Source organism: Cynoglossus semilaevis, chromosome 1 (genome assembly GCF_000523025.1).
Source record: "Cynoglossus semilaevis isolate Cse_v1.0 chromosome 1, Cse_v1.0, whole genome shotgun sequence".
NCBI lineage: Eukaryota > Metazoa > Chordata > Actinopteri > Pleuronectiformes > Cynoglossidae > Cynoglossus > Cynoglossus semilaevis.
In genome coordinates, this window is record NC_024307.1 from 6,097,812 (window position 1) to 6,123,074 (window position 25,263).

At 42.9% G+C, this 25,263-nt stretch overlaps 1 protein-coding gene across 1 annotated transcript in view; it reads left to right on the forward strand.

Moving 5' to 3' along the window:
- Nucleotides 1–3,185: 3,185 nt before the first annotated feature.
- LOC103376657 (latent-transforming growth factor beta-binding protein 2) overlaps nt 3,186–25,263 on the forward strand; it is a 114,102-nt gene continuing 92,024 nt past the window's right edge. Inside the window, exons 1-2 of the mRNA XM_025056850.1 lie at nt 3,186–4,142; nt 9,511–9,584. Coding sequence (XP_024912618.1) covers nt 3,664–4,142; nt 9,511–9,584 — 553 coding nt within the window. The 5' untranslated portion in view covers nt 3,186–3,663. The remainder of the gene's footprint in view (nt 4,143–9,510; nt 9,585–25,263) is intronic.

The following is a 25,263-nucleotide window of genomic DNA, read 5'->3' on the forward strand; positions in this document are numbered from 1 at the left end:
GCTGGCTCGCAGAGCTCCCAGAGGAGAGAATGTACACACACACTGGAAAGACTCCTCTCTGTCCGTCCACTCACACCACTTTCCCTGCGTCTCAGCCATGTTGAGCAGGAGAACCGGGGGGGGGGGGACTGCGAGTCCTCCTCCTCGCCTCCGCCCTGTGTGTGTTTTGGACAGCAGTCGTGTGAGCGGTAATTGCGCTCATGGATCACTCATGAGCGGGAGACAGACAGGCGTGCGTCTTTCTGGGTTAGGGCAGAGGAGGGAGCGACGTCCAAGGCCTGCTGGGAGTTAGAAAAGTAAGAGTAATGTGTTGTTTCCGCACAATGCAAAGGAAAAGTCTGATGCGGCGCTGGTGACAGAGGGAGATTAATGGGATTTGTTGCATAATCTGACCAGTTTTCCGAGCTTTGACTTAAAGTCAAACTGTGAGCTGACTACGAGGAGAGCCAGAAAACCTAAAGCTGTGGTTTTCTAATTAAGTCTCCACCAGCAGACTTTGCCGATCCAAATGGTCCAGAACCAGTGTTGTTGAGACTTGTCATTTATTTAGTACCGACTCGTTCTGAATCTGACCCTGGGGACCTCTATGGGCCGGGACTTTATTACGTCCCCCAGGGAGGGTTGAAAATAAATAATAAATCAAACAGGAACAAACGTTAAATTTATCTCTGATGTCAGACTGAAGTCAAACGCCCATGACAACCTCACATCTGCTCCGCACTACATGTTCAAACGCCCATGACAACCTCACATCTGGTCCACACTACATGTCAATAATAATAATAATACCATATATATACCATATATACCAATAATTATACCATATAATAATAATAATTATTATTATTATATGGTATAATCTCCAGACAAAGAGGTTTTTGAGACCTGATAAAATACCTGGACACACAAGTGTTTTATTGTAATTTTTGCAAAATCACTCAAGATTTACAATTTTAGGAAATGAAGTACTACTTAGCATAGTACTAAACAGTGTCTGCATTTCGTTAGAGTACACCAGTACTGTCTTGTGCCTAGCCTCTAAGTACATACATTTTTTATTAGTTCTGCAAAATGCATTGCGAAATATTGTAACATAGCATATGGTATTTAATACACAGGCCACACATTCCTATTACCTGGACCACTTTTTGCCCCCGGACCAGGGGTTGAGACATCACCACAATTTTTTTTAAAAATTTATTTTCACAAAATTTATTTTCTCATTGTGACCAATGAGAAAACTCGCTACTATAGCTGATTGCACTGTGTTGTTGTACAGGGGTGTTTCTAGACACACTGGGGGCCCCGGGCAGGAGGGGTGACATCGTCACAGTGTCTAAAGTAGATCAGTCATTTTGTCATTGATTTATGGACCAATAACAGCCGTCTCTTGGGTAATTGCCAGGGTCGCCTGCCCCGTTGTGGCGCCCCCTGGTATTATACAGTATTATTATTAACCCCAGAAATTCTAAGGGACTTTTGTAATTTTGAATGGAACATGGAACACTGGTGTGACCCTCCAAGGAGATCGTGACGATGTCAGCATGGGTTCGAGACCCTCGAAATGTACGACGTAGATCGGATTTATTTACGTTGTCATTTCAACAAGGGCAGTGAAACAGCATCGAGGAGCGAACGGTGTAAGGAACCCATGCCAGCAGGGTGGAGTGAGAGGAAATGAGTGTCAGCAGTGATGAGTGATGGAGGAGAACGGGTGATGATGTGGAGCCGTGCAGCCATGTACGATCGGAGACGCAGCCGAGGATGTGGATCTTTACTGGATTAAAGAGGAACGGCTAGGACAAGACGAGGCCTGGCTGAGGTCGGGTTCACGAGACACGGGTAGAAGCCTCTAGAAATAATTCTCGTTTGTCGCAGGGGTTACGTTCCAAGACCACCCGCGAAAGTTGAGACAAGATCGTTATTATATTATTTAAGTATATATTATCAAGCCTTTACGAACCATTTAGGACATTGTTTCCCAAAGACTGGGTCGCGACCCTCGGGTGGGTCACAAGAGATTTATTTTTTGGGTCGTCTCGCGTCATGTTTCCCAGGAGTTTATGAATAATATCTATTGACTTGGGTCGCGAAGGTTGTTTACTTTTAAAATATGGGCTCCCGGAAAAAAAGTAACGAAAAAAAACCGTAACGAAACTTTCGCAAATCTTGTTAACCCATACGTACGGGTTATTTCTTGCAATACCCCGAGATAGAGCAAGAAATCCGCACTACAAGAATACATTAAAATATTGCAAACCCGAACGCCGAACCGCGATACACTGAGGGACGACTGTATTTATATTGATTATATTTGGTCATAATTTATTTGATTCAGTTTTTGAAAAATAAAATCATGATAAAAACATATTGTGGACGTAAAAACCGATTATCGTATCGTGCGTTGAGTGTATCGTTACACCCCTAATGTCCTGTAGCACCACACAGTGGTAGGGTGTCTCCTAACATTTTCTGTCCTTTGACCCAATCTTTACGTCACAAATTTCTGGCGAGCCTGAAAACTATTTTTTCCCCCTGCAGTTTGTTTTTGATCATGTTAGCTATACTGTGTTACAAATACAGTAGAGTAGCGCGGGAACTCAAGTCATGTGACCGCAGCTGTCAATCAAGATGCTGCCTTTTATTTAAACACCTCTTTTAATCATAATTTTAAAAAATAATAGAAATTAAAAGTATTTTTTATCAGAAATGTTTCTGATTTCAGGCGACACCACGGGGGTTGCGACCCCCGGGTTGAAAAACACAAAAACAATTTGGTTTTTCATAAAACAACAACAACAAAAAAGTAAATTGGAGAAATGTTTTCTGTGTAGTATAGTGCGACGGGATTTGCCCGAAATTCCCATGATGCAATTCTCAAAAAATACGTTTGCAGCAAAAAATGAATGAACATGTTTGTGTATTTTTCTTTATTAGTCTTTTTTGAATTAAATGATGCTAATGATAATCAGTAGGATTGTTTCAGATATCAGTGTATCGACGATGTTTTGATCGCTAATTCGATTCGGTAAAATCAGATATCAGTGTATCGACGATGTTTTTTTATCGCTAATTCGATTCGGTAAAAGAATCTGAACCGAGTACAGATACGCAGTTCTGAGGGAGCCTGTAATCTGATACTGATAATAATATTGTTGGCGCAGTTGCTGCGTGTGCTGTAGACACATGGGCCGCGCGGTGCAGAGTGGGAGCAACAACACAGTGGACGAGGGGGAGTTTCTTCTCACAATCCCGGTGACTTCAGCTCCAAGGAGGAGGTGATATTCATGGGAGCAGGATTCAAACTCCCTCAGTTGGAGTAAAGAGGCGCCGATGTCGCAGCTCCTTCTCAGACTTGTTTTTAAAAAAACGACTTCCTCCGCAACGTCCAACACACGGAATGATGTTTGCGTGAAGTTTCTCTGATTTCAGCGCTGGAAGCAGAGACGCTGGTGGACCCGGTGGATGCTGATTGGACCCGAGGACACCCCGAGTCTTCTACCTGGGAGACATGAAGAGGAACCCACCAGTCGGCCAATACTGGACCAGGATGCAGTACTGCACAACTCTGTCTTGTTTCTCACTAATCGCGGAGTTATTTTTATCTGTTCATAAACTGTCACTCCATCTCTGCTCTTCCACGCGGTTCTTTCAAAACTTTTCATGGTCAAAATGGACCGAACGGGACTCGCTGTTTTACTGCTTTTGACTGTCGCACTTGGTCACAGTCACAAGGAAGCGTCAGGTGGAAGGAAGGAGTTTTCGGGACCGGAGCGGACACCCCGGGACCAGCACCACCACCACCACCAGCAGCAGCAGCAGCCGCCACAGGGTCACATCCCAGAGGGGTTCACATCCTCGGTGTCATCCGGTGACACTTCCCCAGGCAGTGGATCCAGACAGTCCAGGACCCTGGTCCGTCTGCCCAGATCAGCATCATCCACGACGGACGGCAGATCGACCTCCAGAGCGGGAGGTGCTGCTGCTGCTGCTTCTGTAGCCGGGGTCTCGCAGCCCCCTGCGCCGCGGGATGGTGCGCAGCGCAGCGGCCGACAAACATCCAGCAGCCAGCAGCACAGAAGCAGAGGAAACCACAGGCAGAGCAGCAGCCCCGGCTCCGGCCGCACGAGGAGGCTCGTGGGGTAAGGTCGACCACCAAGTGTTCCACACACACTAATGAATCAACACTTTAACAAACCACCCAGGAGCCCGGCGACCCCCGGGTTTCCCTGCAGCCCAGCCCACGTGTACTGTGAAATATTAGTGACCCACTTCTGCTTGAAGTGTTGTTTCTGTAGGACAAACCGTGTGATGACGTAACTAACCCACCCACGGAGGACACCCTGCTGCCATACCTTACTGTCTGTTATGAAAGGTGTTAAAGGGGTGATTTATGAAAGAGTTACAGTTTGTCTAGGTGAAAACGACTCCCTTCCCCTGCAGAGGGCGCTATAAACGCACCTGTGATGCTCTGCTTTTGAAACTTAGTATGCTGCTGCATTAATGTCTCACATATTTAACGAGTTTAATGCGTTTTTCCCAAATGGAAATTGGGGTTCGAAGACTAGTGATGTCCGGTCGTGTTGACGAAAAAAAGTGCACAGCGCCCCTGTTTGGTACAGCTGGGTATTGTCAAAAAAATTTACTTAATTTAGAAACAAAAACGTTTTGGTCGCAAACAATAGTGATGAGGAAAAAAAACATGTCCTGGGATGAAACTTTTATTTGCTAACTAACTAACTAACTAACTAACTAACTAACTAACTAACTAACTAACTAACTAACTAACTAAACTAATTTAATATAATGTGCACTAATGCTACATAATGGATCACCCATGTAATTGTTTTAACGAAATAAGAAAACGTAAGAAGAGGGCAGCATCTATGCTCACGAAAAAAAAAAAAAAGCAAACATTGAATGCGCAGATTTCGCCGTTTCTTTCTGGGCTAAACTTTTACTGCACATTGAATAAAAGTGCATGAAATCCTTATGGTTTCTGCGATGCGTTATTTTTACATTAAGGTCAAAGAAGGACAAGCGTTGAATTCCTATCGTTGACAGTTGTTGCTGATAATGAGCAACAACTGGTCAACCAACGGCTCTGAACTGTCTGTTAGTAAACCATCACTGATCCGTGAGCCGTTAACGTTATTATCATCATTCATCAAACATTACAGTCCATATAGTAGACCAGCTGAAGTCCACCCACAGTGTGTGTGTGTGTGTGTGTGTGTGTACCTCTGCCGTTGCCTGTGGCTCTTGAACATTTTCAGATTTGCTCCGTGATCAGAAACACCTGTTTCTTTCCTGCTCGACTCTCCGTGCAGCAAATCCCACATTTGTGTCGACTCCAGACCGGACGACGGGCTGATTCCGTATCAGGGCTGTTTTCGTTTTTGTCAAACGGAGCCTCGTCCATCAAATCCTATTTGTTACATAAAGGCAGAGCGCGGTACACACTGGAGGGAGAAGTATTTACATCATAATCAGAGCTGGAGGAGGCTGTAAACAGCTCACCTTCAGGCTGCAGACAGTGGGAATGAAATGGAATATCTCTCCTGTGTCTCACGGCCGGGCCTCGCTGCTGTGGTAAAACTTTACTGCAAATTTATGCGAGTTGTTTTATGTGTGGTATGAGGATTAAGTTGTAGCGACTGAAGTCTGAAGTACGAGGAAAACCAAGTAGAAGGCGACAATGGCCCATACATTTCATCTGATGCCCCCAGTCTGGCCCCCCAGCCACCTGTTTGCTATTGATACCCTCACAGTAGAGGTTGACTGTAAGGCCCCAGTTACAGTCTGTTACGAAAGGTGGTAGATTTGGTGATTAATGAAAGAATTACAGTTTACATAGGTCAAAACAACTCCCTCTCCCTGCAGAGGGCGCTATAAATGCAGTTGTGATGCTCTGGTTTTGAGTCTTAGTATTCTGCTGCATTAATGTCTTATAAATGTAATGAGTTTAACACATTTTCCTGAAAGGAAATTTGGGTTCGAGAGACTGACAAAGCCTGAAGTACAACGGCCTAGACATTCCATCTGATGCCCCCAGTCCGGCCCCCCAGCCACCTGTTTGCTATTGATACCTTCACAGTAGAAGTTGGCTGTGGCTCAAAAATAACACTCGCCACTTACCGCCCACGTGAAGCCATCGACGGGGATCTTAAATGGCACTTAGCCTTTTTACTGACTGTGGAGATAAAATAAATACCGCGGTATTTATTTTACCACCAAAAAAAACCCTGATTTTACACGCAATAAAAAAACACTCACGTTTCTGAGCACATGTGCCGCTCAGACGCTCGCGGCGTGGTGAAATTCAGATGCCGTCTATTTAAAGGCAGTCCATAAAGAAAATAACCGCCTGTAGAATGGGATCCAACGCTGCTTCATTGAGGCGCTAGGCAAGAGCCTCGTCTGCGGCGGCGGCGGCCAAGAGAGAAAAAAAACACATTCAAGTGTTTAATGAATAGAGCTCTTTGAGTTTTAAAGAAGCATGAAGGTAGCAGTACATAAATCTGGGAGGACATTACCTAATAGTTGTCTGCGCGTTGATTTGAACACTTTGATTCATTAGCGTAACATGAATCACCGGCTGCTGGTTGGAGAAAATCGCTCTCATGACACATTTCCCTTTTTGGAATTCCCGCTGCGCTCGCTCCTTTACCGCCCCCTACGGCACTGGCTCCAGAGCTTTACATTAGAGTTGGCTGCGTTTGACTCTCCTCCTGTTTTCTTTGCACCTGTCTGACTGATGGATCCAGATACTTGTGGTAAAATAATCAGCCGGCTTTTCGTGTTGTGGTTTTGAATAACGGCCTAATAAAGTGTGAACATGTTGTTATCTATACTTTAACCTGCGGCGCGACCTCACTTACTTTGTATCAACCGCTCCGTTGGAGATATACAGGAAACCTCCAGACGCTAAGAATTCAAAGGTGATGACTGATGCCCTTGGCACGAGGCCTGGACTCATGTGTTTATAGGAGGAATACGACCTAGTTCTGTTTTCAACACGGGGAATGTCGATCCAGGCCACGGAGCGTTGCCAGTCAGGAGTACAAGATAGTTTGGCCCCTAATGTAGTCATCCTGCCTACCTGTGTGTGTGTGTGTGTGTGTTAGGAATGCAGCTGTGAAAAAGTGAAACCATAGGTGCAGACAGAATAAACAGGTGATCATCAACTGGAGGCTCGCGGGCCAAATCTGGCCCACCAAACCATCCAATCCGGCCTGGAATCCAAAACTGTGAGGATCAAACAGGAAATATTATGTGGTTCTCATTATTAAGGAAACTGAAAAAAATAACAAAACAATCTCCACCATTTATGCCTCTATTTACATTCTGTTAGACCAGGGGTGCCAAACATACGGCCCGCAGGCCAAAACCAGTCCACTAGGTGGTTCAATCCGGCTTGTTTGATGAATTGGCCCGCAGGCCAAAACCAGCCCACTAGGTGGTTCATATCGGCCAACTTGATGAATTTTGAAAGTGGAAATGCACAAATACCCCAATAAATACCTTCTAGAAACTTCTAGAAGTTTCTAGACTCTGTTGCACAGTCAGTCACAAACCTCGGTTTCTCTTCAAAATTAAGCTAGTATAGACGCCGCAACCAGATCCTGGTAAACAAATTTTACTGAACCAGATCGCCCCCACCTGGACACCTTAGATACATGTGCACTGGTAAAACCTAGCATCTGTACCTCTGAAGAACCAACCCAATGTTGCGTAGCACTTGTAGTAATATGTTGTGCATTTTTACCTCTTTCCTCAGGAGCCAAAAGTTCAGCAACTCTTTGTATTTTTTACATTCTCCTGCTAATGACCCAACTGGCTAACATTAAACTACAGTGCTACGAGTTAGAGAAAAAGGTCTCATACCTGAGTTAATGACCAAACCAATCCTGCTCAGGGGGAGTCAGTCTGAGGTCAGTTATCTTCTCAGATCACCACGCGTCAGACATCCACTCACGGTAATCTCCTGTGAAGCGGCGATGGCGCGCAGTTCCTCGTCAGGTGGCCGTGTCTGTCTGTGATACTTCATCGCTGTGAGTGAGGATTAAAGAATCAAGCTAAAGTGTTTAAAACTTGTCATATCTCATTTGCGCGCTGGATTACAGTTCTTTTTTCCCCCCGTTTCCCCAGAGTATAATCTCTTCAAGGTAAATGTAACTGTGTGTGTCTGTGTTCGCTCCGGACGCAATCAGAGGCCTGTGGTTTCACACTCGCAGAGTTCCGTGACTTCAGATGATTTTCATGAAATGAAATTATGTAATTGAGGAGTAATCTCATTTGTGTTCCTGTCAGTGGATCAGCTTCGCACACAGACTTGTGTGTCATGCAGAGGTCTGAGGTCTTCAACACTTTACAGTGATTACTGTAGAACAGAGGTCCTCAACAGGGGGTACGCGGCCCATGGTCGGTTCGTGGAGGACTGGGGGTGGGGCTTGGGAAATGTTTTGGTCAAAAAGACAAGGTGTCCTCGTTTTTTGACGTCCTCGACCTACATCGCAATCCTCCATTAATTTCGCAAGGGGACGAATGCATCATCACGGGGCGTTAAACGCAGAAGGCAGCTTTGTTTACATTGGCTGGTTCTACGTCATATATTGAATTGTTCTACTTTCACTTTCTTTTGTTGCATGTTGTTTTTGGGAACTTTTTGCCCTTCAAAAAGCCTCCCAGGCGTATGTTAGACTCTTCTGACGTCTGTCTCCTAAACTATGATGTCATCACTGTGTTAGCGTTGGTGACACAGACAGTTATGTACAGTATGAAAATTCCAACCTACGCTAAAATTTAGTTACATCGCCCGGTAGGAATGGAATTCTGGAAGTTGAAGATCCCCTGTACATATATATTTTTTTATTTTACGTCAAAATTGAAGTGTTTATGGTAGTTAATTTGTAGAGATTAAATTAGATTAAAAATGAATTTTAGCGCACGAAAAAGAATGTCTCCGACAGTATATCCAATAATTTCACTGTCCACCCACTTACTGTTGCTTCAATACATAATCAATATTTTTTTTAGATTAAAAATGAATTTTAGCGCACGGAAAGAATGACTCCGACTGTACATCCAATAATTTCACTGTCCACCCATTTATTGTTGCTTCAATATATAATCAATATTGAGTTATTTGCTCACCTTGTGGGAAAAAAACTTTTCAAAGCGGGTCGAGGCCTTTATGTCCTGTATAGGATTGTTCATTTGTCTTGATTAATCGCAAGTAATCAGAGCAAAAATGTTCACTTGTTCGCTAGCCCTAATATATTTATAATGTTTTAGCTAATACATGTTTATATGAACTTGTGTGTTATTTAAACAGCCTGCTGGAGAAAGCCAACTTACGAGGTAGATGTCAGATTTGGAGCAGTTTGATATAAAACCAAACCAGTTCTGATCGTGATGATCGGACTGGTCTGTGTAGGACTGTGGGTTGAACGGTTTCCCTGAGTGTCTCCTTACAGCGTGTGTTTGTTTGTGTCTTCCTCTGTCCAGGCCGAACGTCTGTGGAGGTCATCAGTGTTGCTCCGGCTGGGCCTTGGCACCAGGAACCAACCGCTGCATAAAACGTGAGTTTCAAACGTATCTTTGTCCCGGTCTTTGTGTGTGAATGCACTCTGGTTCTCTCAGATATTCAAAGTATCAATGTTGTTGTTCGTCCTGGAAGTCGTGAAAAGACCATCTCTATGTACAGTACCAGAACTAAATGACCTAGAAAATTCTGCAGACACAGACTTTATGATACTTTACACACTTAAGAAAAACAAGAGATACCAATAATTATGCTGTCAAGGGTAATTAATCTTTGCGAGTTTTCCTACGACACTGCCCCGTGGTCATGTTCGTGGACTTTTGCTTGCCTCTTCTTTTCATGTTAAATTTTTCACATGGAAAGTACAAGCACTTAGTTTCTGGCTCGCTGGGAGACACAAGGCCACAATTATGAGTGGAAACTGCTTTTCCTTTTATTTGACCACTGAACTACTGGATAAACCGACAGCCAGATAGTTAGCAGTGGAGTCACAGACGCAGGCCGGGAATGAAGAGTCAAACAGACGGAGGTGTGTCCTAATCATTGATACTGAGAAGAAGATAATGGTGGTTTGTGTGTGAGGAAAACAAGGTGCACTTTGTTTTAGGGGTCAAATGAGGTCAGATTGGAAACTTTCTTTTTCGTGACAAACGTTTAAAATAGGCCCCAAACTAAAGGCTTTAACCTGGATTAAAAACAGAAGTGAGTATAAATACAGACTCAAGAAGTTACTGTTACTGTTTGTTTACTAAAATAAATAAACAGTAACAGTAAATTAAAACATTATTCATTTCAAACCTATATATGTATATACAGTATATGCATATATATATCCATATATATGTATATTTATATATATGTATATCTATGTATATACATATACATATATACAGATATGTATGTATCTATATATATTTACATATATACAGATATGTATGTATATATCTATATATATTTATGTATATATTTACATATATTTATATCTATATTTACATGCAAATTTATATAAATCTATCTATATGTATGTATATGTAATATATATTGAAATATACATATTATTCATTGAATACCGACATATACAGTGTATATATTTATATATATATTCTACATATACTGTATATGTATAGTATATACAGAGTATGTTTGAAATGTAATATTATAATATTTACATACATATGTGCACACAAACACACATATATGTGTATATTTAGTTATATATGAGTAAATATACATTTATATTGTCATTTGACTAGTCTACCCTTCATGACTCTCACACCCACACCAGGTTTATATGTGTATTTTACATTTCCTTCTATATTTGGAAAATGTCTTTTACACTAAACCGAGCCCTTGTTTTATTCTGACTTGACTTTGACGACACCTTGATTTCCTGTGTTCTCTGTCTGGAATGTAACCTCGATGGTTCTGAAAAGGCAGCGACTTATTGTTGCTATTATTGTTGCTGTTGTTGTTGTTAGAGGCTAAAACAGTGTGTGTGTGTGTGTGTGGGGGGGGGGGGGTTTTTTTGAGAGATTAAATATAACTACATATATATATTTTTAACCTTCCAGACTTGGATTTGGACCTTGTTTTATTACAGAAACCAAACCAAGTCCGGTTCCTTATTTTAGCCTCAGTAATTACACTGGTGTTCGCATTAAAGTTTGTTCTGCATTAGCTGCACCGTCTGGATCTTTAACTTTAATGTAAACTGCTGCAGTAAACTTCTTTTTTAGTTCCAGTTTCTGATAATAAAAAAAAAACAGGAAACAGGAAAGGCGACAGCAGATGGCACGTTATATATGTCACATATATTTTTACAGCGTCCACCGTTTCTCACGGACTGAAGTCAGAAGTGGAAACTTTTCAGATATATTTCAGAAAGTTATCTTTATATTTTACTGGACGGGAACCCACGTGTTGAGGGACTTTTCTTCCCCGGTGCAGGGACTGGATCTGTCTTTGAAGGAACTTGTGTTTATTTTTTTTCTTCCTGCTTGTGTATCCTGACCAACTACTCACCTGTAAACAGAGGAAACCACCCAGGATCCTCTTCACTCATTAAACCTGAGCCATGTCTTGAACACCTTCCTAACTGGTACGCTCCGTCACTTGTTTACTGTTGCTGGTCGCTGCCTTCCCTGGTGTTCCTTCCTCCTTCTATCTGCACTCTATCTCTGCGGATTTCGTTTGCTAAACCATTGTTTCTCAAAGACTGGGTCGCGACCCTCAGGTGGGTCATCTCGCATCATGTTTCCCAGGAGTTTATGACCCAATCAACTTGGGTCGTGAAGGTTTGTGACTTTTAAAATATGGGTCCCCAGAAAAAAAGGTTTGGGAAACACTGATCTAAACAACCGGTCCAACTCCAGCGGTCTCCTAATTAGGCCCCTCCCCTCTCCTCCCCCTCTCCTCCCTCTCACATTTTCTCAGCTCCCAGCTACAGGCACAGTTACCAAGGTGTTAATTACATCAAACATGGAGTCACAGTGACTTGTTTTCACAGAGTAAATACTTATAATCTGGCAAAAAAAAAAAAAAAAAAAAAAAGAGTTCCAGGCCACAGTGACACACCCGTGTTGAAAAAGCCAGTGATCAGGGTGAGGGGTCTCTTCAACCATCTGGACCCTCTTACAGTCTGGCTCTGGACCAGCTCTGTGCTATCATCAGCTGACTGAAGCCCCCCAGCCAGGCACGGTGCCAACACGAAGGCCCCCAGACCTGAGCTGAGCCGGGACTTGAAGCCCGCTGGTGGGAGACCACCGTGGAGTGAGACAGGCTCAGGTTGTCTTTGGTGTGTTTCTGCACACCCTCCTGGCTGGATGGGGAGATGGCAGCATGAGAAAACATGTTCACAGTGGGGGAAAGAAAAGGAGCAAACGCTGCGTCGGAGGAATGGGGGATGGGGTGGCGGGGGGGCATGAGTGAAAACATATCATGTGTAAGTTGCGTATAGGAAATTCTGGCTGAAGGGATAGAAGTAATGTCTAATATAAAACGTGTCGGCTGCAGGCTTCACCCACGAGGCTGGATTGTGTGTCTAGAGTTATGGCTTGCTAACAATACCTCCTTGTTCATTCGGGTTTAGCTCAGAGCGAATATATGACAGGAATTGGATCAGTAGTTGTCCAGGGAGTGCGCCTGCATGCCTTTAGAAACGTGTTTACTACATAAGAAAGACTTCCACTCGCCGTCTCCAAGGATTTGGCGGTCGGAGGCTCTTTGAAAACCCCGGTCCTGCCCATGTCCTGGCAGGTTCGGTGCTGACAGCACTGTTTCTGACTTCACGATGGATGGTCTGCAGAACTGTTTGTGCTGCAAATCAAAACGTCTTTAAGCATAAAACAGGCAGCACCGTATGATTGAAGGCTATGATCCATTAAGAAAATTGCTTCTTTTTTTTTTCTCTCGGCTGCGTCTCTTTCTCCTCCAGTCTTATTAAATCTTGTTTTTGTAAGAAAAACATTTGTTCTTGTGACTCAGATTTTACATAAAGATGGCCAAGAAACAAAGGTGTGTGTGTGTGTGTCTGTGTGTGTGTGTGTTGGTAGGTTTGCTGGTACAAAGTAGGACCAGGTGTGAACTTAGCTCAGACTCATTCTGTTTACTTTCCAATGAGATCGTAGCTCCTGGAGAGATGAATAAAACATGCACTGTCTGGGTCGGTACCTGTCTGGGTCGGTACCTGTCTGGGTCAGTACCTGGGTCAGTACCTGGGTCAGTACCTGCATTGGAAAGCCCGTGACCATACCGAAATTTGAAGGACAATATATTGCCCCACAAGTTATTGACGATTAACGATTTTATGTTTTATGTTTATGTTATTTTGAGACCACGTTAACCACAGATGTAATGATAATATCTAAAAATAATGTAAATTTATATGCAGTAAACTGATTTCTTTTATTTTTCCGGATTGTCAAATTTCCGATTGTACATGAATCGGGTTGTGGTGTTTCCCTGGTTATGGAAACGCCACTGAGTTGACACCTAAAAAAACCTTTGTCGACCAAATGCCTCAGTGAGTGTCGACTGTCAGGACGAAGGCTCTGCATCTCGAGGTGCAGTATTTTCCCTCATGTTCGTGGCCCTGCCTCCCCCCACAAAGAGCGGATGATTGTCAGGAGCCTGGTTGGAGGTTAGAGACCAGGGAAACGCGGATGACTGTCAGGAGCCTGGCTGGAAGTTAGAACGACTCATGCTAGTATCGAGGCTAGCAAAATTATCGACTTCAATTCCGTTTATCGTTTCGATTAACGGATTTATTGATCGATCGTCCCAGACGTGACTCTTTTCCACCACTTCACTGAGTCACACTGACATCTGCTCAGTTGTTCCTGTCGTCCAGTCGAAGAGCTCGGAGACCACAGTGATGTTGAAGTCCAACAGTCGGACTGTCAACAGCGTCACTCCGACTGTCATCGCTGTCAGAGGCAAGAACCATCAGTCCTGAACTGCTATGTTTAAAATACATCATCATCGTTCTCAGGGCCCCTGATTGGCTGGAGAAATTTCCAGCAGCCATTGGTCGAAGCCAAGGAACTGAGGACACACCAAAAATGTGTCTTTAAAGTGGAACGTTTTAAGTGACCGATCTTTTTCCACCATAGGAAACCTCTTTGTTATGGAGAAAACATTCAACTGTAGTACTCTATAGTACAGCTGGTGCAGTTACTCCAGCGCTAACAGTGGGTTTGTTGAGTAGAACCCGTGTTTGAGTGAAAACAGAAACTTGTTTACAAAATACTTCTTAACTTTAGCCGTGGGAGTTAGGACGAAAGATTGGATTTCTCCTGTGTTTTACGACAAATAAATTAAAAGAAAAACAACTTTTAATTAGCCGTCATTTATTACTTTAAAATGACTGGTTTAAAGTTTGGATTTTCCAGCTTTGAAACATTATTTTTAAAACCCTGTGAAGCCCATTTTACTGGAAAATTAGATTTAAATTTCAATTGGATTCACTTTGTAAGAGAGCAGTTAAAGCTATTTCCCCCGTCTCTTCCTCACCCACCTCACTTGGCTGTTGTTCTCCCCCTGTCAGTACAGAGGGGGAGAAAATTAAATTAAAGGCTCAGTTTTTACAGTAAATGTTTCAACCACAGAAAGTGACCAGGCAACCAAACTGAAACTCAATATGTCTGTTCCGATTTCCTCTGCGTCACTAAGTAGCTGCGAGGACCTATAGCTACATGTACGAATTCAATCTAAAAATAAGAAAAAAGATAAGTCTTTTTTTTTTTTTTTTTACCAAATATAGCTGCAGATCTTTAGCATAAAAGAAGCCTCTTCTTGATAAGCTAGGACATTTGTTCCCAAATATATTTGTAGATAGGACCATAGTGGCGCCCCCTACATGTCGACACATTCAGTGCAATTTAAGAAATCCCTATTTTTTTAAAATTTGATCATCCTAGCTTCCCTCGCACGCCCTGAAATAGCTCTGTACACCCAGGAAGGCCTCACCCCCCACTTTGAGACCCACTGAACTAGTATGTAATATATATACGTTTTCAGACTCTTCAGTCAGATGGTGTGGACCAGGTCACGCAAAGTTTGACGTGATGTTCAGTACACAAAAAACCCAAGACGTTTAAGAAAAAGTACTTCCTGTTCAATATACTGTAAATACTGTATATAATTGAACTGTAATACTAAAAAATATATTAAACATATATGAGTTAATTCGCTTTACCTCAAGGACAAAATTGAAGTATATATTGACTTCTAGTCACTGGCCATATTTGGGGAGTATGCGTACCAGAGGTGGGCCCCGAGTCAGGAGTTTGCAACCCCTGCTGTACATACTGTTTTGCAGATGAATCGTGGTTGTATTTTTTTTTTTTTTCCTGGTGTGTCGGACTGGTTATTGGCCTCGGCGTTGACTCATGTTCTCCAGAAATATCTGAACTATTCCTCAGAGCCTCGACTCTGAGGAATAAACGCTCTCTCGTGAGCCCTCGCGGTGCCAGGCGTGTTTAAAGGCAACGCTTTAATTTCATTAAGTCAAATTCCATTTAATTTAGAAAATTAAATTCTTGACCAGGATGCAGCATTTTTCTTTTTTTTTAGTCAGATATAGATGGAACGAACGTCTCTCAGATCACATGGAAATGTTTTCCCCGCGTCCAACTTCGTCAATAAAAATCAAATGTCTCCAAACGTCACGGTGGACTGAGGGGGGAGCGATCTCTGGGCTTCCTCCTGAGGGAGCCACACACTCTGACGTCAGACTCTGTTTGTTGAGTTTCCCCGAAAAATCCAACTGGTGTGGAAACAAAGGACGCACGAGTTGTTTGTGTTCCTCCAGCGGCGTCGATGTGCGTTAGAGCTGTGACACGCAGACTTGGCCCCTCGGCTCGACGGGGTCGTTTAAAGTGATTGGATTAATGGCGTGGTCTACCGCGTACAGACTGGATGTACGGGGATGATTTCAGACGCTCAGTCGTCAGGCCGTCATTCATCAGGCTGCTTTTGGCCTGTCATGCGCCACATATGGGCGGCACGCTGCAATGAAAAGGTCAGGCTGACACCACGTACCTACTCACACACATGGTCTCCGCTGACACCACGTACCTACTCACACACACACATGGTCTCTGGTTCACGCGTGTTTGTCATCCCAGAGAGTGCAGATGAAAGGTGCGTCTTTCACGCAGAACGATGGAGTTGAATCTGTCTCCTAAGCAGACGGTGACTGACAGAGCGAAGAAGAACCGTACAGATCGCTTTCCTTTTGATTGGTTTCCAGTTTTTCTTGGCCGCTCAGAGTTTGATCGCAAAAATAACTCCTCCGAGTAAAACGTCTCTTTTTTTTGGTCTTGCTTATCTTACCTCCCATCGCAACATTTACGGTAAAAGTGCGTAGACAAAACCATGTTAAACATCTGTTTCACCTCCACCATTATCGGAGTCTTTTTTATTTTTAGTAGCATCACAGCCCCGGGACTTGAACACGGTAAAAAACCACCGATGTCCTGCTTCAAACTCCACTCACCTGTTCGACGTTTCTCCTGTTTCCTGTTGTCCAAATTTAGTAAAAAAAAAAAAAAAAAAAACTAAATTAAAGGTCCTGTCCTGAATCATAAGGATGAACACTTTGGACACACTTGATCTTCTGTGCGAGGACACACTGGATGCCCTTTTTTCGCCTCCACATATGTGACGCAGATGAGCGTATCAAGGACGGGCACGTGGTACCGTTTTCTGATCCCCAAAAAAAGAACACACGAAAGACCCGAAACACGAACACACGAAAAGGTTGATTCGAAGCTTCAAATAACAGATACAAACAGTCCCGGCTTTAATCTGGTGACCCGCAGCGGCAGAAGATCCAAATGAAGTCGACACAATGTTCCCCAAAAAAAGAACACACGAAAGACCAAAAGGTTGATTCAAAGCAGGAGTCCCAAACAGTACCAAACAGTACCAAACAGTACCGAACAGTACCAAACAGTATCAAACTGAACATGAGTCAGTGCGAGGGCCAGATACCGGTCCGACACACTAATGTTTACTCACAACGGAAAAAACTGACAACAACTTTTTATCTCCAAACTAGCGTGTACAGTAGGGGTTGCAAACTCCTGGCTCGCGGCCCCTGCCGACCCGCAAACCCCCCCAAATCTGGTCCGTGACTAGGTGTTGATAATAATTTTATTCTAATCTTACATTGATTTGAATATAAATCGATGCCAGATTAAAATGCAGCAGATAAAAATATCAAAACCCCCGATGTGGCCCAGAGACAACGCAGACTGGCCGCGATGCCGTACGTAGCGACGCTAAAGCAAACATCAACTCCCATCCTGGGCGAGTCATCGACCGCCGACCATGGATTTATTCTTCTGCCCCGGCTCATCTCGACTGATGGCTTCAATAACCTAACAGCGCAAGTGTCGGCTAGTAAAATGTCTCTGGGGTCGCCAGAAATTTGTGACGTCAATATGTGGTCAGAAGCCAAAAATATTTGGGAACGACTACTTTATTTTGACATACGGGAATGAGAAATATATTTGCTCTCGGCAGTGAAGTATTTCCAAGGTGTTTTCTACAAAACATCTTCTGAAATATCTGTGGTTTTTTTCTATGTGTCTTGACGATGGAACACTGATGTGGTGGAAAGCAGTGGCTCGCGGCTCATATTTTGAGAGTTTGAGACCGCTGGTTTAAACGGTTCCACAGTACTTGTCTTAGGGCTGAACAGCAAGAACTCTTCTGTAAAAGTCAGTCCAACACATCCACACACACATGATCGTCGTTAGTCGTCTCCGACTTTGAAGTTCAAAGCAGACACAGTCTCTGACATTGTTGTTATATTACTCCGTTAATGAAGTCAATACTTTATTTATCGTCAACATTTGTCTGCAGCAGAACAGAGCCCTGTCAAAAAATGTCTTTAACCTTTCCACTGGTAACCGTTAATGTTTTTGTTTTGCGGTCGTCATGGCAGCGTGACCGTAAGTGACTTAACATCTTGCGCCAATAACTAGGTCTTTATGTAGTCTTTAAAATTTGGAAATATCTCATTGCTCTGTGTTTGAAGTGAGACAAAGTGTGAGCTACCGAGCCTCGTCACTCCACCCACTCCACAAGAACTGGGACACACACCACTCTGTCCTGTAGGACAGAGAGACGGGGTCCAGATGGAAAAGTGTGGTTGACCAGAGTTATTCCTGGCTGTTGACTTACTATAGTGTGGCTGATGATTTTATTGTGCCTTGGCTGAAGTGTCAGCCCCTCCTGCGCAGGCACAGAGGCATCATTTCTTTGTCGAAAAGTCATCAGTGAAAAAAAACTGGCACTAGAACCTGAAGTGTTTGTGTTGGTGTCAAAGTTGTCTGTCTAGGGGGCACCTCGCTAATACTAATACATATGCTAATGCTAATACTAATACAAATACAAATACTAAGGCCAGAGGTGATTTAAGGGTATATTGTGCTCAAAGGGTCTTTTACAAACTGACCTTTTTGACCTTTAAATTTAAATATTTAAATTTAGAATTTGTTCTTTGTTGCATTGAAAACAACAAAAAAGTCAAAATTTTCACTGCATTATTTTAATATATATGTAAAGATATACATATTTTAACTGTACATTACCTTTAAAATTGATACAAATATACAGTGGTTTTACACAGTGGTTACCAAAATGGGGGGCGTGTCCCTCTTGGAGGGGAGGGGCCATATTAATTATAATTCTTTAAAGTCTATGCCACTGTGTGAAAAATTCACTAAATTCATATTCATTTTTTTGGATTTACTTTGTTTTAAATAAGGTTTTTTTTTTAGAGTTTTCTTATTTTAGAGTTTTGTTGGGAAAGGAGGGGCTCGTGGAATCTTTGTATCTATATTAGTATCTTTGTTTGTAGTTTGCATGTTGTCTCCATGTGTGCGTTGGTAGCTGGTAGTTCAGTAACCATGGTAACCAATTAGATGTTGGAAATGGACCACAAGTTTGAATGTGAGTGTGAATGTTTGTTGCTTTAACCCAGTGATGGTTAATGAACTGGTTAATGGTCTGTCCAGTGTGTCCTCTCCCCCAGTGACTGCTGGGATTGACTTCAGCCCCTCACCTCCCTGACCCGACCCCCCCCCCACAGTGAACCTGGGAGCATCAGTAAAGCAGTAGCTAAATGTCGTTCCTCGAAGATTTGACCGATGTTCGTCAGCTTTAAAAAAAAAAAACAGAAATATTTCTGCCTCCTCAACATCGTACTTTCATATACGTATAAACAAAGTACATTTTATTACTGTGGTGCTTACATGATGTCACCGTGCTGGTTCAGCTATATCTGAACTGAGATAAGCATGAGGCAGTTTACTGAAAGTCACCTCACCGTGCCCCTTCAGGGGGCCCCGCCCCACTATTTGAGAAGCAGTAAGCTAAATATATTCTCAGCTCCAGCTGCTCCGTCTGTTTAGGTTTGAACATGGCTCTGGCTCAGCCTCATGTGCCACATGTTTTTCTAATTGCTACCATTGACAAGGTCTGGTGAAATGAGCTACTCTTCATGTGTCAGCGCCAAGACCAGCTCCTCATGGATTTATTTGTTTGTTTGCACATTTTTCATTCAAAACAACAAGTGGAGTTGAGCTGGAGAAAAAACAAAAAAAACAAAAAAGAAAAAAAAAATCAAAAGAACAATTAGCTTTTGTGTTTTAAATTCTTTGGTTCGGATTTTGACGCAGCAATGATTCAAAAAGAGTCCTGATCTCTGCAGAAAGCCACAAAAAAGAACATTTGTCTTCACCGACCGGCGTAGGAACATTTACAAGCGTGCAGCCCTCGGCTCCGGTCACACACACACACAGACACACACACACTGACAGGGGCCACAGTGTTTTTAAGGCGGACTGTGGACAACAATATATCACGGCACCCTCCTGCTTGGAGACCATATGGAAGTTGTTGGGCCCTGATCCCCGGGGAGGCCGGGCTTTGTGGGCGTCTTACGGAGTCAGCTTTACAAGCGCGTGGATCCGCGTCCTCAGGTCCAGACAAACTCCACGAAGTTTCAGCAGCATGTGGCTCATTAGGAGCTAAATCTGGGAGCTGGAGGTGTGCGGTGGAGCCATGATACACTTTGGGTAGAAGTAATGTGCACGGTGTTGGGGGTCAGATGTAGGTTAACAACCCCCCGCCCAGATCTCCCACCCTGGGAGGAAGATTAGCTGCAGAAATGCTCTCGAACCACTTTTAAACTTTAAACTTAAACTTTTAAACACTTCTGTACTGGATGGAAAATGTTCAGTTATGACTACGGTTTTTCGATCGCTACCAATTTGTGACAATTGGCATTGGAAAAAATTAAAAAATGAATAGCACATCACGGCGTAAGGAGTAGACTGCGTTCTCAGAAACTCACTGGTCATACCATGACACCATACACTCCGGTACAGTAGGTGGCAGTATGCATCTAAAAACATGGGTTGTGACCCCTTATTAAACTAGGACGTAGCCTAAGTGACATCAGGTGTTGAAAAAGAACTTCTTCCTAGCGATCTCCGAGCAAAACCCTAGCGTTGCATTATTGGGTTTTCATTATCGGAGGAAAAATCGATAACGATTCCTACCAATATTACATAATTCTGCTAATATTGGGCCGATAATATCGGTCGGGTAATGTTATTTATTTACTATTTAAAATATCAAGTTCAGTTTATGAGGTTCACAGGACTATTTCAGTTGGTAACGGTATTTTGTTCTTACAAGTAAAGGATCAATTTGGTATTTGGTCATAATTTGTCTTTTTAAAAATTGTGATAAAATCGCATCGTGAACATAAAAAAAAATCGCAAAACATATCGTAACGTAATTTGAGTGTATCTTTACATCGCAATTTTTTACAGAAATACCTTTATTTGGTAAAGTTTTTGTCATGAAATAAACCCCGACTTAAACCTTAGCTCAGTCTGACCGAGTCTCAACCTCTGGTTCTCCTGCAGTTGATTAAAACAGTGGAGAACTGCAGCGAACCTGAACTCATGGAACCGGTTCTGGTGTCCATGTGTTAATCACATGTCGTGAAGAGATTAACACTCACTTGAACTGATTATCATTGAGAGGCAGTCGAGTCGTCTGCTCTGTGGAATCTCGTCTCACTCTCCCGTTGGAAAGTGACTCCGGAATTTCTGTGCTTGTTTCTCCCCACTTCCTTCCACAACTTTAACTTTCGTGACCTATTTCTCTTAATCTCTTAATAACTCACAGCAAGAGTGGGGTCCTTCCCAGGATTAAACTTTCATTATCAATATTATTTTCAGGAATGTCAGATTTTCTCTGGTAGGACTGTTGACGTAAGTAAAGCGAGGAGATTTTCTGTAAGTGAGTTACCTCAGATATGTGTTTCAAATTGGCCTTTTCTGAACGCTGGGACTATAAAGATTTGATGGGTTATATTGCTTTGAGTCAGGGAGAGGAAAAGGCGAATCTCAGTTGGATTGTAATGGACTGGAAATGAACGCCGAGTTGGAAATGAAGGCTCACGGAGCGCGGGGAGAAATGAATGTCAGTTTTCTCTGGATGTACAACGAACATTCGAACCAGAGCTTCGAACATGAGACCTGCACCAGAAACATTTTTTCGAACCAACTTCAATAAACACTTAGGGAACATGAGGATTCCTCCGTCGCCTCCCAGACCGGGAAACAAAGAAGTAGAAACTGGTTGTTTCACTCACCTTGTAATTTAACAGCAAAGTTTATCTTTCATTTTCATGACTTTTAGTGTTTTCACTGAAAACCCTGACCCTAATAACAACATTAATGATTTAGGAAAGTGAGGATAATAATAATGTTTACAGCTGTGCGGGGGGAGGAGGGGGAGGAGGGGGAGTTTCTGCCAAAAATGTGTTTGCAGCCCGAGTTGTGGACCAATTGCGACGCCATGATGTCACCACATCATACACAATATACATTACATTATACACCATACACATTATAAACCCTGGTGGGCCACATAAAATTATACTGCGAGCCACACTTGGCCCACGGGCCTTGAGTTTGAAACATGTTTTTTAAAAAATATATAAATATATAAATCTAAGCTCTTTACAATAAGACTAAAATAAGGTTAAAATTCCGACTTGAGTTCCTTATTTGATAGGAATACAGTATATATTCCAGTACTACTGCAGTACTATAAATACTTCAGACAATACATAATCAGACAAACTGTTATCGAGTTCTAAGGTAAATGCTTTGTCGTCGTTTGTTTCTAAGAGTCCGGCCCGTCAGTTTGAATGTTTGGTACGAGAGAAGTCTGCTAGCTATGTAGCAACGCTAGCTATGTAGCAACGTTTGGCAGCTACTGTATGTAGCAGCGATGATGCTTTACTGTTTCATTTTAGACGAAACAGTTCCAGGGAGAGTTTTTTGGGGCGCAGTAACAGACTTTGTTAATGTAATATTTGTTTTTTATAATTCTTCTAATTGAATTTAAAAAAAGGTTAAACACAGAAACAGGAACCTGATGGTCGTCTCTGTCATGTTAGCATCGCGGTATCTAAACATAACAGTTAAACTAGGAAATTTATTTATGTAGTAAAGTTATAAATATATACTCCATTTTTGTCCTAAAATGAAACAGACAAAAAAATGTATGAATTACTGAAGTAAATTTCAATTCTTATTTCATTTTCACTTCCTCCAAATAATATGAATATTTTTCCAAGTAAGTAAATGCTACTTACATAAAGATTTTATTTTCGACCACCCGACACTTTAGCCCGAGCGAGTGACAACATTTTTAAATTTTCCTCACCAGTGTTTGTGGGAATATTGACGCTGACACGTTTATTTCCTTTAAAAATAAAGATATTTTAGTTTAACTCAAAGAATTATTTGTTTCCATCCTAATATTGTTTTATTACTGATTGCTTTGGATCAGGGTGTTTGTTTGAATGTTGCGTTGCTGCCAGCAGCAGCGTAATGGCCGCCTGTTTTCCAAGGCCTGGATCCGTGCACAGTCCCCCCGATCTTGGCCAGTCTTCCCCGGTCGTAATTAAAGCTGGAGCTGCAACTCCAAAAATGTTTGCCGTTTCTGCTCTTTATTTTTTTTATTTTTTTTTTACTTCCGAAGTTTTTCTCATTTTGTCATGACTCTCTCAAAGTCGTAATTACTTCACATTCTTTCCAAATGTGTTGAATGTGAGGCAATTAATTTTAATAACGTGCGAGGGAAGTGTACGACAGCAATTATTTTGACAAAGTGTTCGCGATGCCGTATGCAGCGACCTTACAGCAGTGAAACACTGAACCTGGTGTGAAACATCAGCTCCCATCCTGGGCGAGTCATCGACCGCCGCTCGTGGATTTATTCTCCTGCCCTGCTCTGTTTCATCCCATTTTGTTTATTTGAAGAATGTAGTTTCACACATTACCACACTCTCCCGCTGCAACATAATGTCATTGGAATCTGTGGCCCAGTCGAGCCACTGCTTTATCCCCACACTTGAGGTTGAACAGACTCCGGTCGGGACCGTGGCGCCCGGCCAGCCAGTACTTCAGCTAGACGATGTTTTTAACTCCTTGCCAAACAGAGCTCCGGCGATTCCAATTTTATCCCCTGATGGAAATTTTGGTTCTCCAAACGAGTTCAACAAATCCACAATCACATGTCTTTTAACGCGTACTTTACATTTTCCAGTTAAAAATAAACACTTGAGTGAAAAGGTTGCTCCAAACCACGGGTGTCAAATTCACGTTCAACAGGGGGCGACATCAGCAATAGGCCGGTCGTAAATGGAAGACTTTATCAATGTAACTACTCAACTACACATCGCTCTGTGTATTGAAAGAAACTTTTATTTATCAGGTTAGGAAACTGAGCAACATGGATTTTATCTTTAGACAATTCAATGTTTTCTTAAGCACCCGCGGGCCACACAAAAGGTCTTGGTGGGCCGCATTTGGCCCACGGGCCTTGACTTAGACACACTCTCCAAAAGCAGGTGATCGCGGTGATTGTTCGGTATTGGTTGAAGTCTCTGCTGTATGGAGACGGTGCGTAACGCAGTGTTTCTTCAGTGACTCCATGATCTGAAGGACAGGACATAAACCAGTGCTTCGTTTGGCCCCGTGAGTAGGAATATGTCTGTGGGGGTCAAACGCCTGACACACGTCGTGAGTTTTGGCCTCATGTCACCGAGGGCGCCACTGTGCTTTCAATCAAGCCTTGAAAAAACTTAAAACCCGGCAGGAGTCTGAGTAGAACCACATTAACAGGAAGCTCCGAGCAGGTACACCACTGTTAGCGCCCGGTTAGGGGCCTTTGGCGCCCCCGGCTGCCAAGAGCTGCGGCGGTGTTCCTCTCTGCGATCGGACTGCGTCCACCGCATCTGTGTCAATAGCATTCCACGGTGCTGTTGACGGAGCGCCGCTGTTTGCTTTTGCCACCACAGACCAGTGGCCTGATTTACTGTTTGAAGCCGGTGTCATAAATCCTCGGGTGCCGTCGACCACATACATTTGTGTCACAAGATCGAGAGCTTGTTGACTTTGAATAGTGTGCCACAGGACCCACAGCAGTCCAAGAATCTGGGCTGTGATTGGGACGGGGAGGGGGCGCTCGGTGGACGAGGAGCACCGGCGGAGCGACAGGCACTTTTTGTCCGTGACCACGAGATGACCTCGGGGGTTTTGTATTCGCAGACTATTGATAAATATTTTGCACACATTCGTCTTTCCAGCCTTCTTTACGTTCGCCTTGTTTTTCGTAAACCCCGCCGTCGTTTCCTTTGATGAAGTTTCAGCTATTTGTTTTACGAACCACATTTTCCCATTTGCTCATATTTTACGACCTCTTGTTTTTCCTTACCTTTTAAAGCCGACTCTGTTACAATGAAAGCGCAGGCCACATTTTAGCAAAGCTACTTTTTTTTTCAGGAAATCACTCACGTACTGTATAGTATTACCAGCAGCACTAAAGTGAGCCTGAAGTCTCGGCCTCACAGTGAAAAATTGGATCAGGATTTAATGTAAATGATCATATACTTAGGACTAAACAGGGCAGTTAAAGACTCAGTAGAAATTAAACATGACAACCCCTGCAGGCTGTCTGCTAAATGGAAATGAGGAAAGTGGTGCAGCAGAGAAAGTGAAGGCCTTTTGATTGAATCACGGTGAAATGAACCTCAGTCCTGGGATCAGGGTAAGACATGAACAAGCAGTAGCAGGAAAACTCTTCTGCACCTTCATATGTTCAAGCGGGGGTTC